The sequence below is a fragment of the Lygodium microphyllum genome, chromosome 21 (assembly GCF_053477565.2).
Source record: "Lygodium microphyllum isolate KBCC chromosome 21, Lygodium_microphyllum_v1.1.10, whole genome shotgun sequence".
NCBI lineage: Eukaryota > Viridiplantae > Streptophyta > Polypodiopsida > Schizaeales > Lygodiaceae > Lygodium > Lygodium microphyllum.
The window spans coordinates 136,152,848-136,170,612 of record NC_141155.1 but is presented as its reverse complement, the minus strand read 5'-3'; the positions used below and the strand labels follow the sequence as shown (position 1 = coordinate 136,170,612).

General features: G+C 49.5%; 1 protein-coding gene across 2 annotated transcripts in view; it reads left to right on the top strand.

Annotated features, from left to right (window-relative positions):
- The window catches only part of LOC148018613 (UNC-50 family protein), a 59,833-nt gene extending 43,229 nt beyond the window's left edge, over positions 1–16,604 (top strand). For both annotated transcript variants that reach the window (XM_087661634.1, XM_087661633.1), the window contains 4 exons: positions 15,007–15,065; positions 15,154–15,276; positions 15,403–15,474; positions 15,813–16,604. In XM_087661634.1, the coding sequence (XP_087517760.1) occupies positions 15,007–15,065; positions 15,154–15,276; positions 15,403–15,474; positions 15,813–15,868 (310 nt within the window). In that variant the 3' untranslated portion in view covers positions 15,869–16,604. The remainder of the gene's footprint in view (positions 1–15,006; positions 15,066–15,153; positions 15,277–15,402; positions 15,475–15,812) is intronic.
- Positions 16,605–17,765: the final 1,161 nt, after the last annotated feature.

The window sequence follows — 17,765 nt, the reverse complement described above, 5'->3', positions numbered from 1 at the left end:
CCTGCTTCCCATTTCCCAGGCGCGCCCCCTCCCCCCCCCCCCCCCCCTTCCACACACACACACACACACACACACTCGACACATACCTCTGACCATCCCTCCATCCCTGACTCCCCGACTCCCTCCCACCACCCGCTCTGCCAAGCACCCCTCGTAATCCATACCCATTCAGGAGATCCCCCCCAGACCCACCCCCCTTCTCCCACAGGTGGCGATGAGCCACACACGCCTAAATTCTCCTCGCACCAGCATTTTTTTCCCTCCCACACAGCCACCAGCTCATTTGCCCCTGCCACCCGTTACACTTTCTCGAGACATGCACAATTGTTGCCACAGGAGTTTTTCCGCAATGGCCCATGGTCCTACATGAGAGTTGTGGAGCGCGGAGAGTTTCCACTACCTCTAGAGGTGGGGATTGCCATCGTTCGTAAGTTAAGGAGGGGCAAGGTCCATCTACTAGCACCATCGGATGGACTTAACTATGCATTTTTCCTTCTATCCTCTCACTCAGGGGATTGGACGATTACACAGATTGAGGAGGATTTGAAGAGTTAGGTGGCGGACCATATCTCCCAGTGGATGGGAGACAAAGGACTAGCATTGTTTGCACAGCAGTGGCCTGGTTGCATGATGGACATTAATTGGTGGGCTGGAGTTGAGGTACCACACTTGAGCATGATCTTTTGAGCCCCCCATAGTGGAGAGCTCCGAGGGATGTGATTGAGTGGCCCCTAGCACAGGCAGCCCGTTTCTACCAGTGTACAGAGTCACGACTCTCAGCTTGGTTGATAGATGTATCTATAGTACCACCTGGAGCATCCATTACCCCTCCGATTCGGTCGAGGGCCACCATGGGGGATTGGAGTTCGCCGTCCAGACTTGCGGCAAAGCATACTTGCATGCCCCATAGTTTTTCCTCCTCATTAGCAGCCTCCACACCAAACAGATGTTTGTTCGGTCAGTCGTAGGTTTCCCCATGAACTTACACCTTGCATCTTGGAATGTGAATAGTCTCCACTACAGTGGGGCACGGGGTTCCAGGAAGTTGATTGTTCGGCAGGAGCTGTAGTTTGCCCTTGTTGGACGGATCGACATCTTACTTCTACCACAGGAGCACAAGCTCACTTCCACTCGGGCCCAGTAAGTAGGGAACATACTCCCAGGCAGCTCGCACACCTACTGGGAGCACGCCATAGGTGCCTACGGCAAGAGTGGAGACGTATGCATCTCTATTGGCCTGAGTCTCACCGCCTGTGTACGAGACCACGGGACGATAGTGGCAGGGAAAGTTCTATGGTCAGATTGGATATTGGGGACTCATGCCTTGGAGTCCTCAATGTCTGTGCCCCTACGGAGGTTAGGGCACGTAGCAGGTTCTGGGTGGAGATCGCGGATGGACTCCCAAAGGTGGACTCCTGGATCGTTGGAGGAGACTTCAACAACTTGAAAGCTTTGGAGGACTAGCAGGGCAGAGGCAGAAACTACCATGGCATGGCTGGGGAGGAGCAGGAGACATGGGAGGTCTTTCTACTGGCAGTAGGAGCACGCGATGCCTGGAGAGACCCTGCCTTCCACAGGAGGGAGAGGTCGCTAGACTTCTCTTGGGGATACAGGCGGCTAGGTGGAGTCCTATTGGAGCGGTTGGACAGGTTTTATGTGGGAGAATGGGGTGGCTCTCGTGGAGGCCAGATTGGGCAGTTGGCAGGCACCATGTTGTCCGATCATTGCCCGATTCTCCTGACACTAGATCTCCCAGCCTTTGCCCTAGACACACGAGCCTGTCGGGTCCTTCACTTGATCTATAGGAGGGAGGAGGTGCGAGACAGATAGCAAGTTTGGGCCAAGGAGTGGGCAAGAGGGACCGGATCGTAGAGGAGATTGTAGAGACCCTAGCCAAGTCGAGCAAAATCTGCCAAGAGGCAGTCATACAAGCCAGGCAGCAGAGCTGGGAGGAGGAGAGAGCACTCCGGCGGGACCTTGTAGCCACGTAGAGATTATCACAGGAGGCACCAGGGGATCCCACCCTCCATGCACAGGAGGTGTGCGCGCAAGCAGCCATTGCTGGCCTAGAGGACAAGCACTCTGAGTTCTCTTTGCACACCTCAGTAGCTTTCTGGGCGCGGAAGGGAGATACGATGTGTAGGGGGTTTTTCCAGGTGCACCAGTCTCGCTCCTCAAGAGAATAGATACGCGGCCTTCGAGATCAGTATAGGAGGACTCGTTCTAGCCCAGACGAGGTGTTGGAGATTGCCACCGACTACTACAGTTGCATGTTCTAGCAGGAGACAACCTTAGCTATGGGGCAGTGATGTAGACAGAAGGTCTGGGATCACATCCCATCCCTAGTCTCAGAGGAGATGGGATGCTCCCTACTAGCCCCCTTCACAGAGAAGGAACTAGAGGAGGCTTTCCATACACAGGACGGGCAGAAATGCCCGCGAGAGGATGGCCTCTCTAAGGCCTTCTTCACTACCTACTGGGAAGTGGTGAAGGACCCCCTACTAATGGCTTTCTAGGAGATCTTCACTTCAGGACAGATGCCAGGGAGTCTTTTGGGAAGCCTTATTAGTCTTCTCCCCAAAGGGGGAGACTGGTTGGAGCTTTGCTAGTGGAGACCGATCACACTTTTGTCAGTGGTCTATAAGGCACTGGCAAAGATGATTGGTAGGCGACTACGCCCCATGCTTCCAGACATCATCCATGATACACAGATAGGCTTTGTCCAGATAGGAGCATCTTGGACAATGTATTCACCTTCTTTGAGGTGACAGAGTGGGCTCAGCACAGTGGGCAGAGATTGGCCGTACTACTCTTGGATTTTGAGAAAGCTTATGATTAGGTGGACTAGGACTTCCTAGAGGGCACCATGGTGAGGTTGGGTTTCCCTCAGGCTTGGATTCATGGGGTCTTTGCACTTTACAGATCGGCCACCAGTAGGTTTCTCATAGGTGGTAGGCATAGGGAGGAGTTTCGGCTAGAGAGATCGGTACAACAGGGCTGCCCCTTGGCCCTGTACTTGTTCTTGCTCTTTGTAGAGGCAATGTCCCATTTACTTAGGTCAAGTGTGAGCGGACTATGCGGCCTCCGACATCCAGTGAGAGAGGAGACCGGGTTGTTAGACTCAAAGTATGCAGATGACACAGCACTCTACATAGAGGACGATGAGCTGATGCAGGAGAGAGTGAGGATGGCTCCTAAGGTGTTTTGTCTTGTTGCGGGAGTGAAAATCAACTGGTGAAAGTAGCTAGGATTTAGATGGGTGAGTAGAGGGCAAACCGTCTGGTACCTAGGTTCCAAGTGGGACTCGACATTACACCCGCCCAGTAGTTTCTTCCTGTCCTTGATTCTATTCGGAGGAAGCGGCTTGCCTCTCACTAGCCGGTCGAGCTCTGGTGGTTAACCAAGTCCTCCTAGCGACGGCTTGGTATATCGCCTTGTGTTGGTGCTTCTCCTCATCCTGCGTAGTAGTGCAGCTTCGCCGCCTAGTGCGGAACGTCCTTTGGTCAAGGTTAGATGGCTCCAAGGATTCTAGGGCCAAGGTGGCGTGGGCGACCATCATACGGCATCGGTCAGAGAGGGCTTGGGATCATAGACCCAGAGTATCAGAGTATGGCTCTCTTGGGCAAGCTAGTTATCCGCGGCCTCACACAAGGCGGGTAGACCTAGAAGGTTTTATTGCAGGAGGGTCTTTAGGATTGTAGATCGAGGCTTGGCGATGAGTGGAGGCCGTCCCTGAGATGGATCTTCACGTTAGCCGAGATCACCCTCTCCAGATCACCTTTTCTATGCAACTTACTCCGCGTGTAGTAGGACTTACGTAAGGCCCTAATCTAGAGCCCCCTAGGATGCCAGGAGGAGATAGACCGTCACCTAGTGATCTGGAACCCCCAGGTCAAAGATCAAGATGGGGCATAGATTGGCGAGCGCCCCCACATCCAATGGGTTGGTTGGGAGGCCGGCTCGGCTCGTATCATCAAGACATGGTGGGAGGTGTACAGGATGGCGGACAAGGAGGTACTGCAGCGAGTATTAGGCTGCTAGACAAGAGCGGAGTTGAGGAGAAGGGAGATAGACGCAACAATATCTCTGGAGTGGCTTGCTCCCTCGATACAAGAGTCGATAGAGCCTGAGGAGGTTTGGACCGCTAGGTTTTCATAAGAAGGCATCCCCCTTTAGGTGGCAGGTAGAGTGGGCGGCGCTCCGTAAGGGACTTTCTTCACTGTTCAGGAGGGGGGGCATTTGGCCCTTGACAGAGGGCAGCAGGGTGAGGGGATAGTTGCCTTGTCATGGAGGAGGATCCGGGTGGTGGGTCTTTAGGGGAAGACATAGCGATTGGATTCCTATGTTTTCTGGAAGGAGCTCAGGGAGTGGCGTCTTTGGATCTGGGAGGGCAGACCCCTTGATGAGTTGGAGTGGGATATAGGAGAGTAGCTATGGCCAACCACTGCAGTCGCCAAGAAGCCACCGCGGTTCTTGGAGTATACTACCAGGATTGGCAGACATGTAATGATGCAGGAGAATATGGATTGGGCGTTGTCATGTAGTAGGCATTGGGCAGAGCACAACATCACGGAGCTGTTTCGACGGACCTTCCGGCGCCGCCTATGGGATAGCTGGAGGCCGAGGAGGGTATCGTATTTCTTATGGCTGGTGGCACATGGAGGTTGGGAAGTTGGCTTGCCCAAATGCAGGAGGGAGGGAGGTTGTAAGCGCTGCACACAACAGCCCCTGAAAACCCCAAAGCACTGCCTTTGGTCTTGCGAGGTGGCGCAGCTCGTGTGGAGAGGAGCATGCCGTATCCTTCACCGTATAGCACCCAGCCTTGGATGTATCTCATGGGGAGCTTTCTGCTAGCAGGTAGTTAGCTACGGCCGTCACCTTCTGTATGAGGCCGAGATGCAGGACACGATATTCATCATCGAGGCAGAGTCGTGCATAGTGGTTAGTTTGGAGGCTCTATCCATCCGCCAGGTACTCGAGCCCATAGCAAATCGCTCTGAGGTATGGGAGATCATAGGGAGTCTTACTGGATGGCATATTTGAAAGGTACAGTGTCAAGAGGCTTTCGGCGGAGAGAGACTTTTAGTACATGCGACCTTAGCAGAGCTCTGGATCTCCATCATCCACTCCCTTCGTGGCTGTTGGGAGTAGGTGTAGGGCGAGTCTAGGGCTGGTCAGGAGCTCCGTTGTCACTTCATGCGTACTTGGGGTGGCCATGACCTATTTTTTGTGATGCAGACAGGCAACCCTAGATGGCGATATACCCCCCTCCATGGCTTCTTACCCCCATCCCCCTCTGCAGGGTATGAGGAGAATGAAGTCTACAAATTAAAGTCTTCTTCAGCTCTTATTTCTCTTTTTCTTACTTCTCAGACACAGTCCGAGCTATGGCATGCTCGGTTTGGCCACCTGAACTACGAGTACCTTCAGAAGGCGTTGCAAGGGTCATTTGTCCGAGGCTTGCTAGACATAGTGGTGAGCCATCAGCCATGTGTCTCCTGCATTCGTAGGAAACTACATCGGGATGCGATTCCCAACAAAGCTTCTAGGCGGTCTACTTCACCCATGGAGCTTGTATCTACGAATCTTTGTGGCCTGATAAGGACTGAGTCCTTGAAGGGGAGCTTATACTTCATGTTGATCGTAGATGATTACAACAGGATGACTTGGGCCTATTTTTTGACTTTGAAGTTCGAGGCTTTCTCTCATTTCAAGGATTGGCTTCTCTTTGAGGAGAACCGTTCTGGTCGGCGACGGAAGACCTTGCGTTCAAACAAGGGAGGTGAATTTATGTCTAATGAGTTTGCTCGTTTTTGTGCAGATAGGGGCATTCACCAGGAGTTCGCTAACGCCAACACTCCTCGAGAGAATGGCATTTTGGAGCGGAAGAACCGAAGTGTGATCGAGATGGCATGCACCATGATGGAGCACCGACAGACGCCTCAGTTTTCGTGGGCTGAGGCTGTGGCTACTGCAGTTTACATCCTCAATCTATCTCCCACTTCGGCCATTGACAAGATGACACCTTTAGAGGCTTACTTCGAGACTAAGCCTGATGTCTCTTTTTTCAGGATCTTTGGGTGTGACGCTTATGTGCACATTCCGAAGACACAGCGTGATAAGTTCGAGATGGCTTCCCGACGATAGGTTTTTGTTGGCTATAGCTCCCAATTCCAAGGTTATCGTTTGCTTGATTCCATTAAGTGGGATGCCTACACGAGCCGAGATGTGTGGTTCGTGGAAGTTCCAGCCACAGAGGGGGGTGAGGAGCACCCCGTCCTTGGAGATCCAGGGGAGAGTTGGGCTCCCGAGACAGTTTCTTTTGAGCCAGAGCCTCTTGATGGAGATTCTTCTTTGTATCCTGAGTCTTCTCTTCCACCGGCCACTCTCGAGGAGCTTCCGCCGGTGGATGTTCCTGAGTCTTCAATAGATGGAGAGCGACGGGGAGAGATTCGTCCTCCTCCTCGTTGGGCCCGTGACACACTCCGAGATTCAAGGATCGAGGGGGTCCCTGAGGAGTGGGAACCGCAGGATGGACCGCGGAGGTCATGGAGGAATCAAGCACATTATTCGGAGCTTGTCTGCTCCAACTATTGTTTATTGACCCGTGTTATGTAGGATCGAGAGCCCACTTTAGTGAAGGAGGCTTTGCAGTCTGATCATTGGCGGAAGGCCATGGAAGCCGAGTTGGAGGCTATTGAGAGGAATGGCACTTGGTCTCTTGTGTCTCGTCCCTCTCACAAGAAGGTGATTGGTGTCAAGTGGGTCTTCAAGACCAAGTACCTTAGCGATGGTTCTTTGGACAAGCACAAGGCTCGCCTTGTTGTTGCTAAAGGTTTTTGCGCCCCGGCATTGACTTCCATGATACTTTTGCCCCCATTGCTCGTATGGCGACTATTCGAGCCGTTCTTGCCTTGGCTGGCCATAGGAGATGGCCTGTCTATCAATTGGATGTGAAGTCGGCCTTTCTGAATGGTGACTTGCAGGAGGAGATCTACGTTGAGCAGCCTCTTGGCTTTGGATCCTCGGATGGAAAAGTTTACAGGTTGAAGAAGGCCTTGTATGGCCTCAAGCAGGCTCCGCATGCATGGAACGAGAAGATTGACTCGTTTCTTTAGTCAAAGTTAGGATATTGGCGCTCTACGGCTAATCCACAGCTTTATGTGCACACTTCCGAGGTTGGTCGTGTGTTGTTTGTGTTATATGTTGATGATTTGATTTTGACAGGGGATCATGCACAGAAGGTCTGAGAGACCAAGATAGCTTTACATCAGCCATTCGAGATGACGGATTTGGGGCTTCTTCATTTCTTCTTGGGTCACGAGATTTATCAGTCTCAGAGTGGGATTTTCATCTCTCAGCAGAGATACATTTAGGAGCTCTTGGTGACTTTTGAGATGGAGACTTGTCAGCCCATTACTACTCCTATGGATCCGAATTGGAAGGCCACTTCACACTCAGATTCTCCCGTGATGTATACTCCATGCTACCGTCAGTTGATTGGATCCTTGATTTGGCTTCTCAACACTCGTGTTGATCTTTGTTTTGCTGTGGGTCTTTTGGCAGGGTTTATGACGGAACCCAAACAGGTGCATTGGCAGGCTGCCCTGAGGATTCTTCGGTATTTGAGGGGGACCTCTGACTTGGAGATTTCTTATCCCGGAGGTACAGATGCTTCAGATCTGGTTCTTGCAGGTTGGAGTGACTCGGATTGGGCTGGCGATGTGGACCACCGATGGTCTACTACAAGCTACTGTTTTATCTTGGGTATAGGTGTTATCTCTTGGAGTAGCAAGAAGTAGCCCACGGTAGCCCTTTCTTCTACGGAGGCAGAGTATCGGGCTACGTTTTCTACCACATGTGAGGTTGTGTGGCTTCGGAGATTGTTGGAGGAGCTTGGCTGCTCCCAGACTCGTCCTACTCTTTTGCGATGTGACAATGAGAGTTGCATTGCCTTGGTATGGAATCCAAATTCCATGCCCGGACGAAGCACATTGAGATCCAGCATCACTTCATTCGGGAGAAGCTTCTGGATGGGACCATTGATGTGGAGTATTGCAAAACGGAGGATAATCTTGCAGATTTGTTCACAAAGGCGCTTCCCCAGGCTCTTCTTCGGTAGCATTCCTGATCCCTCAGTCTTTTGACCTGCCTAGGATCTGAGAGGGGGCGTTAGCCAGTCATTTCCTGGACAGTACAGATGTCAGTGCCATGTGAGCAGGTGCCACATCAGCACCTGCAGTTGGACAGTTTTTACTGCAGTTGGCTGCATTTAATGCAGCCGATCTGCTGCAGTTATTTCCTATTTTTCTATTTATAGGCGGCTATTTATAGCCGGTTTTGTGGCACACTCCAGCACACATTATTCAGTGATTTCAGATTCTGATCTTGAGATCTGTTGGCTGAGACAGACTGTGCTCGGGCTGACGGAGATCGAGGTCGTCAAGTCGGAGACATACACAGATATTTCCTCTGCCCCCTTGTGTATTTCTGCACTCTTATACAGCATACTACATGGCAGATTTTCTGCGTTTACACTGTCTCCTTTTCTCTCTCTTCTCTCTGTGTTCACTCTCTCTTAGTCTTTGTCCTACGCTTCTGATCGCTGCACTCTGACACAGCCAACTGCAACCCTATACACATGTCAGTCAATTTTCAAATTAATTGCCTTCGAACATACCTTCCATCTTCATGATCTGCAGTAATGCAGAACACATCCCTATAGAAAGTTAGAGACTTGGCAGTTTCACAATTCTCTGCACATCCATGTGTCAGAGTGCAGCGGTGCGGAAGCGTAGGACTGAGAGAGAGAGAACGCAGAGAGAGAAGGGAGAAAAAAGAGACAGTGTACACTGAAGATCTGCTGTATAAAGAATGCTGAATACAAAGATATACACGGGCGCAGTACGGTGGACTGCGTGTCTCCACCTCGACGATGCGACCTGCTGTCCACCTCGAAGTCTGCTGCAGTCTGCACTGTCTGCTGTTTGAAATCTGTGAACAGAGACAAAAATCTGCACGGCACCGGTCTGTAATCTGCGACAGAGAATAGTGGCCAGACTGCTGAAAACGTCAGCAATAAATAGGCGAAAAATCACCTAGAACAGGGCGCCAAAATAGGGCGCAGCCAGGAATAAAATGGCTGCAGGCAGTCGAACTGCCACGTGGCAGTCCGACTGCACAGTCCGACTGTGCAGCAGGTCCGACTGCTGCAGCTGGTACTGCCCTACCAGACAGGCTATGATCTCTGACACCCCCTCTCAGAGCCTGGACAGGGCAGAAGCCTGAGGGATCTGGAATGTTGCCGAAGTAGAGCCTGAGGAAGCGCCTTCGTAAACAAATCCGCAAGATTATCCTCCGTCTTGCAATACTCCACAGTGATGGTCTCATCCAAAAGCTTTTCTCGGATGAAGTGGTACTGGATCTCAATGTGCTTCGTCCGGGCATGAAAAACAGGGTTCCTTGCCAAGGCAATGCAACTCTCATTGTCACATCGCAGCAATGTAGGACGAGTCTGGGGGCACCCAAGCTCCTCCAACAATCTCCGAAGCCACACAACCTCGCATGTGGTGGAAGATGCGGCCCGATACTCCGCCTCAGTAGACGAAAGGGCTACCGTGGGCTGCTTCTTGCTACTCCATGAAATAACACCTGCACCCAAAGTAAAGCAGTAACCTGTTGTAGACCGCCTGTGGTCCACGTCACCGGCCCAATCCGAGTCGCTCCAACCTGCAAGTACAAGATCTGACCCATCTGTCCCTGCGGAGTAATGAATCCCCAAATCAGACGTCCCCCTCAGATACCGAAGTATCCTCTGAGCAGCCTGCCAATGCACCGTCTTAGGTTCACTCATGAACCCTGCCAAGAGCCCAACAGCAAAACATAGATCAACCCTGGTGTTGAGAAGCCAAATCAAAGACCCTATCAACTGTCGATAGCGGGAAGCATCCGCCAGAGGAGAAGCTGAGTGGGAAGTGGCCTTCCAGTTCGGATCCATAGGAGTAGAGAGGGCCCGACAATCTTCCATCTCAAAAGACACCAAGAGCTCCTGTACATATCTCTGTTTGGAGAGAAAGATCCCCCTCTGAGACTGAAAAATCTCATGTCCTAAAAAGAAATGGAGTAGCCCCAAATCCGTCATCTCAAACGTCCGATGTAAAGCTGACTTTGTCTCCTGGACTTGCTGTGCATCATCACCTGTGACAATCAAATCATCAACATATAATACAAACAGCACACAACCATCCTCGGAAGTGTGAACATACAGCTGCGGATCGGCCTTGGACCGCCGATATCCCAACTGAGTCTGGAGGAACGAATCAATCTTCTCGTTCCAAGAGCGCGGGGCCTGCTTGAGACCATACAGGGCATTCTTCAACCTGTAGACTTTCCCATCTGAAGAACCAAAACCAGGAGGCTGCTCAACGTAGATCTCCTCCTTCAAATCACCATTCAGGAAGGCCGACTTCACATCCAGCTGATAAACAGGCCATCTCCTATGGCCAGCCAAAGCAAGAACAGCTCTAATGGTTGCCATATGAGCTGTAGGGGCAAAGGTGTCATGACAGTCAATCCCTGGGCGTTGGGCAAAACCCTTAGCAACAAGGCGAGCCTTGTGCTTATCCAAAGTACCATCACTGAGATATTTGGTCTTGAAGACCCACTTGACTCCAATCACCTTCTTCTTCGGGGGGCGTGGCACAAGTGACCAAGTGCCATTCCTCTCAATAGCCTCCAACTCAGCTTCCATAGCTTTCTTCCATGGGGCGGACTGTAAAGTCTCCTTCACGGAGGTGGGCTCTCGATCCTGCATAACTCGGGACATCAAACAATAATTGGAGCAAACAAGCTCCGAAGAATGCGCCTGGTGCCTCCGTGACCGCCGCGGACCATCCTGCGGTCCCCACTCCTCAGGAACCCCCTCGATCCCTGAATCACGGAGTGTGTCACGGGCCCAGCGAGGAGGAGGCCGAACCTCCCCTCGTCGTTCTCCATCAGTAGAAGACTCTGGAATGTCCACCGGTGGTAACTCCTCAGAAGGATCCGGTGGAACAGTAGACTCTGTGTCAGAAACAGAATCATAATCAAATGGCACAGGCTCCAGTGGAACTGTAGAAGAAGCAAAACTCTCCCTTGGATCTCCAAGAACGGGATGCTCCTCACCCGTTGAAGAAGCCGGAACCTCCACAAACCGTACATCACGGCTAGTATATACATCCCGCTTGACGGGATCATACAGTCGGTAGCCTTGGGACTGGGAGCTGTAGCCAACAAATACCTGTTTGCGGGAAGCCGCTTCGAATTTGTCACGGTGAGCTTTGGGAATGTGAACATAGGCATCACACCCAAAGACCCGAAAGTAAGAAACATCTGGCTTCGACCCAAAATACGCCTCAAATGGAGTCATCCCTTCCACGGCCGAAGTAGATCGGTTAAGGATGTGGACTGCAGTAGCCACAGCCTCGGCCCACAGAACCTGGGGGGTCTGTCGGTGCTCCATCATGGTGCGCGCCATCTCGATCACACTGCGGTTCTTCCGTTCGAGAATACCATTTTCTTGTGGAGTATTCGTATTGGCAAACTCCTGGTGAATTCCTCTATCTGCACAAAACCGAGCAAATTCATTAGACACAAATTCACCTCCCTTGTCGGATCGCAAGGTCTTCAACTTCCGGCCTGATCGGTTCTCCTCAAAGAGAAGCCAATCCTTGAAGTGCGAGAAAGCTTCCGACTTTAGTGCCAAAAAATAGGCCCATGTCATCCTGCTATAGTCATCCACGATCAGCATGAAGTACGAGCTCCCACGCAGGGACTCATTCCTCATAGGGCCACATAGATCCGTAGATACTAACTCCATCGGTGAAGTAGACCGCCGCGAAGCGGTGTGGGGAATGGCATCCCGATGCTGCTTCCCCCTTATGCAGGAGACACATGGCTGCTGGCTCACCACTATATCCGGCAACCCTCAAACAAGCTGTCCCCGTAACGCCTTCCGAAGATAGTCATAGTTCAGGTGACCAAACCTAGCATGCCATAATTCAGACTGTGACTGTGAGGTAAGAAGAAGAGTAGAGAGGGCAGTGGAAGACTTCAGTTTGTAAGTGCCGTTCTCCTCATATCCAGATGATAGAACCTTCCTCGATTCACGATCAAGGACTCGCACTGTAGAACTATCAAACTCCACCAGAAGACCAAGGGAGCAAATCTTATGGACTGAAAGGAGATGGTACCCCAATCCTGGTACATGCAAAACCTCTGAGGTATGGGTGCCACCTCGTCCATCCGGAATAAGCTGCATCTTACCCCGACCTGCAATAGAAACTGAAGAGCTGTCTCCAATGAGAACCTGCCCACGCGAAGGTCGCAGCTGGGCAACACCATCTGATGAAGGAGTCATGTGCCGTGAGGCACCACTATCAATAATCCACTCTCGAGATTGGGAAGCCGCCATCGCAGCATCAGAAGCATTCGGTGAAGCGTCCTCAATGACAACTAGATGTAGAAATGCAGCTGATGAGGGTGCAGCCACCGCTCCAGAATCCTTAGTATCCTTCTTCTTGGTGTCCTTCGAGTCTTTGTCAGGGCAATCCTTCTTCCAATGGCCAGTCTTTCCACAAATATGGCATGTGGAGTCTTTGTCCTTGTCCTTCTCCTTGTCCTTCTTGGACTTGTTATCCCCCTTCTTCTTCTTTTGGTCCTTCCCCTTCTTCTGAGAGGCTTGACCTGTCAACGCCTCCGTCTTGGAAGCATTCTGTCCCTTTAACTGTTCCTCTTGGTCCAAGACCATAGGAACCAACTCCTCCCACTGAAGAGTAGACTCTCACCCCGAAGCAATAAGGGCAGAGTAAAATGTACCGAATCGTGGCGGCAACTGGGACAATAGTGTGATCGCCATGTCTTCGGAGGAGATCGGCTTCCCCGCATTCTGAACCTGCATCTGTAGCTGCCTTAGCTTGTTAATGTGTTCCCTTAGCAAAGAAGACTTATTGACGGACAAGGTCCGCATCTGTACCTCCAAAGAAACCCTCTTCATCAGGGTCATCCGATTGTACATTTGATCAAGCTCCTGCCATATCTCACGAGCCACCGTCAAGTGCTCGATGTGAGTGATCACGGCTGTAGTGCATGATAGAAAGAGAAAGGATCGAATCCTGGCATTCAGTTTGTCCCAATGAGACTGGGCCCTGGCCAGCTCCGCACGAGCATCGGAAGAGAGTTTGGACTCATCTCTTACCGAAGGCCGGTCAATATCTTCCTGTACCAACTCCGCCAAATCATAGGACTCCAGAATGGCCAACATCATAACGCGCCAAATGCGGTAGTTGTCGCCGTCAAGCTTCTGATCTGTAGGAAGAGCCGGTAGGACAGGCACCTTCCGGTCCATAATCGCCTGGAACTCCAAGTCCATCTCTGTAGACATCTTCACCTGCAATGCCTTCTCAAACGCAAAAGCAGCCCCCTCTGACTGAGTAGACTCAGCCTGCTAAGGCTCTTCAGCGTCCCAAAGCTCCTTCACCCGCCGGAGGCGATGAAAAAGCAAAACCTGCACTTTTAGGTTGAAAACTCAAACTTTCTCCGCGTCAAACAGCAGTAAACAGCAGCAAATCCACCACCTGTACTCCTTTCCTGTGCGCCCACACTCGTTTCAGCCTTGTTTCAAGGCGCAGCCCTCCTGTCTGCCCTTAAACGCAAAAAACGCAAATTTGTGTTGCGATGGAAACTCCTCTTCAGGTTGATTCTGCGCTCAGTCAGCCCTCAAACACTGCTCTGATACCATGTCAGAGTGCAGCGGTGCGGAAGCGTAGGACTGAGAGAGAGAGAACGCAGAGAGAGAAGGGAGCAAAAAGAGACAGGGTACACTGAAGATCTGCTGTATAAAGAATGCTGAATACAAAGATATACACGGGCGCAGTGCGCTGGACTGCGTGTCTCCACCTCGACGATGTGACCTGCTGTCCACCTCGAAGTCTGCTGCAGTCTGCACTGTCCGCTGTCTGAAATCTGTGAACAGAGACAGAAATCTGCACGGCACCGGTCTGTAATCTGCGACAGAGAATAGTGGCCAGACTGCTGAAAACGTCAGCAATAAATAGGCGAAAAATCACCTAGAACGGGGCGCCAAAATAGGGCGCAGCCAGGAATAAAATGGCTGCAGGCAGTCGGACTGCCACGTGGCAGTCCGACTGCACAGTCCGACTGTGCAGCAGGTCCGACTGCTGCTGGTCCGACTGCTGCAGCTGGTACTGCCCTACCAGACAGGCTATGATCTCTGACACCATGCACTTCTTGATCACAATTTTACTAACAAACAACAAACTTTATTGCAAATCATTCCAAAATGCCAATCGAGTTTAATTCTGATACCATTCCAGCTTGGCATTGGAGGTTTTCATTTATCCAATTTAGTTATTGCATTAGTCAGCCCTTCTACACGCAGGCACAGACATGCGCACATGTGCCTCTGCGTGCATGCGCACACACAGACAGGCACAATGGAAGGAGGACGTGTGGAATGACTCATGAGTAATCTTGTCTTATGAAAGGTAGGTATATGAAACATGACCTTGGACCACACGCTTTTGATGCTGCATGTGTGAGGATCGAGAAAAAGGGTTGGAGATCACATTTTGTGTGCCTCACTAAGGGAGTACTGCTATCTTCATCATGTAGAGTGCGCCATGGGTCTGGAGATCCATGTGTAATGTGCCTCATAGAGAGCATACTACTACCTTCACCATGTTTGTTTGTGTATTGTAGAGGGGCATATGTACAAAGCCCCAAACAAAACAGGCGGTGGACCAGGTGGAAAGAGGATAAAGTCCTTCTAACTGCCTTAGAAAAGTGCTCTGGAGAAAACTGAAGCCACTGCTTTTCTCAGACATGGTTGAAATTTGTATCAGTCCTATGCATCCATTATTCAAGATATAGCTTGTCTTTGGAATCTTTTGTTCTAATGCTGTTTTATAGAATAGATCTTAAATGTTCTCCTTTTCCTTTTTGGTGCAGGCTATATGCATTTGACGTCCATTGCAATTCTTACTTCCCGCTCTTTGTCTGTCTATACGGTAATGACAAAGCCCCCTTAAACCTGCCTGTGTATGGATATGAAGTTGGTGGTGCCATGTTGGCTGATATTTTCAATGGTCATGACAGTGATTCATTATTTTATTTCTCCACTTCTGATTGGACAAGGGCTACTGCCGGCTTTACTATCCAATACTCTCTTTATGGTGGCTTTGGCTTACTATCACTATCTAAATTTTTTGGGTTATGATGGTGAGTGCCTATCAAATTGATGAGGTTATAATGTTTGACATCTATTCACCAAGTTAGTTACTATAGCAGCTATGGAGATGGAATCAACTAGTTAGATTTTGACATGATTTTTGTGCATCTTTACAGTTCTCCCATTTTTGGAGAGGACAGCATTCTTTTTGTTGCCGATTGGAGCTATTATTGTCATTTACCCGTTTGGTAAGCTTGCTCAAACTTTACTCAATTTTGATTGCTGATTGTGGCCAATATTACACAAAGAATCTACTTTTCAGTTTTAAAGGAGGCAAGGTAGTTGGAAATGTTGTTATTTTTCTGTGCTTGGTCAGAGAATATTTCTGTTTTCAATGCTTCATTATGGAAGTTAGCACTAGAAAGTTTCTTCAAAACGCATAAGATGTGTGGAAACCTTGTAACAATGTTGGGGTAGAACTAACATGCAAATGTATGCACACATGGGTTTGTTGGTGGATTAGGACACTTACATGCCAGAGGTGAAGTGAGTTTTCAATGGTTCTGACATTTGAATTTTTTTGCAGCTGTCTTAGCAGGTTTCAACCCAACAAGATTTGTTTTGAACTTCTACTTTAGTTAGTGCAGTGGAAGCTTACCAGAGAAACGCTGCATCACCTTTCAAACTTTAGCTGTTGCTGGTGGTAGCATGCTGGTGCTGACATTGACTTACAATGGTATCACTAGGCAACCGGGCCATTCCAGTAAACTGCATCGTTGGTACAGGATACACATGTAAGCTTTGAGAAATCTCGTGGTGCTCATGTCTCTACCTTCAACTATAGAGTTGAAGACAAAGCTGGAAATAACGTTTGAAGGTTCAAATAATATAATCAATCCAGTATTGAAGGAGGCATGCAGAGCAACTCATTTTATTCAGCATAGATTCATTGAATTACGTTGCTGAATGAAAGTGAGTTGATGAGTTGCCTGTGACCTTTCGCTGCACAGAGAGGCTGTGCGTGGAAGAGTTAGATATCTAAATCCTATAACGACCTAAACCCGTCAGACGAAATCTTGTTTCAAATCATAGATGGTGGAATCAAGATTTGCTGTTTCATGTGTTTTTTGCCTCATTTGATCATTGCCGGCAGTTCTCTATGGAAGTATGATCAAAAAAATGCATTTCTGTGCCATTAAACTGGCATGTTTACACGCATAAATGTCCGACTTTGGTTTGTCTTTAAATGCGGTACTAGTAGCTTGCTGTTGTGAGAGCAACAGAAGACACATCATTGTTTGAACAAGTGATTGTACAGAATGAACATATGTACAAATGCCTTTCCGGCCAATTCTCATCATAGTGTTGACAGTGCTCATTATGTTTTTGTCATGTCTTGCCTGCCGGCCCTTAAGGCTGGCTTTAAGCTGAAAGAGGCTGAAGCATTTGTAGAAGGTTGCCCATAAGATCCAGGTGGTAAGCACTATATCTTGTACAGTATGTGACTTTCGAATTTTCTGAGCAATACTTGGAGGGTTCCGATCTGTCCCGAAAATTTTACCACCCATGAATCTTCATTACAAAGTTGAAGAGAGAAAGACCTGCAAACCTTTGACAGCCAAATTGACACAGGTGCAAGGAAGAGACTTGTAACCTTATTTAAGCCTGCACCTCCTGTGTCTTCTTGCTGGTGTATTCACTACAACTTGGACAGGTTTTTTTGATATGTCAATCTGCCGTGTTGAGGATGTGGATCCTCAGATGAGCAGTTGGGATTGATCGTTTTGCTACAGGGCTCAGAGAAGAAATGCTCCTCTTCAAAAACACTGTTCTGATTTGATTACTAGGTTCATATCATTCTTTGATATTGAGGTGGCTGCAGTGGTTGAAGGTCTTGGTAGATGTGGTATGTATCACCACCTTTTCCAGTGATCTCAAGCGGCAAAAAGGAAGCTTGTGTTCTAAGGATGGCACCAAACTTGTCACAAAGGTCAAGCTCTTAACGTTCCCTGATGCTTGCAGTGTATGCAAAGAAATAGGATGACCGCGCTTGTGATGACGCAAATAGTTTAGAAAGGAGAGTAATGAAAAAATCCTCAGGGAACCTTTGCTAAGATGTCCAGCAGAGAGCCAATTGTCATTTCTAGCTTGGATTGTAAGCGGCAAGAGGTAAAAATGGGTCTCGAAAACACATAGGTCATTGCAAAGAGAATACTCCCCACCCATGAAAACGGTGGGATGGAGCACTGATGATTAGTAGGCTTTCCTCAAGAGCAGCTCGAGATTTACCAATGTTTATGGATCCTTGGAATAATGAACAATGTTGCGAGGAATTGCAATCGTACCATTTTTAGTAGAAGATTTGCAAATGCTACACGGGAAAAGGTGCCAGGTATGTCTCCAAACCTGATCCACTGGTTTACAAAGATGCAAGACTTTAACCCAAATCCAAGAAATGACGTGCTACAGAGAGGAAGTGCAGGTTCAGACCATTCCTTTGAAGCTTGTTAGCCCCATAGATATTCGACCGTCGATGCCT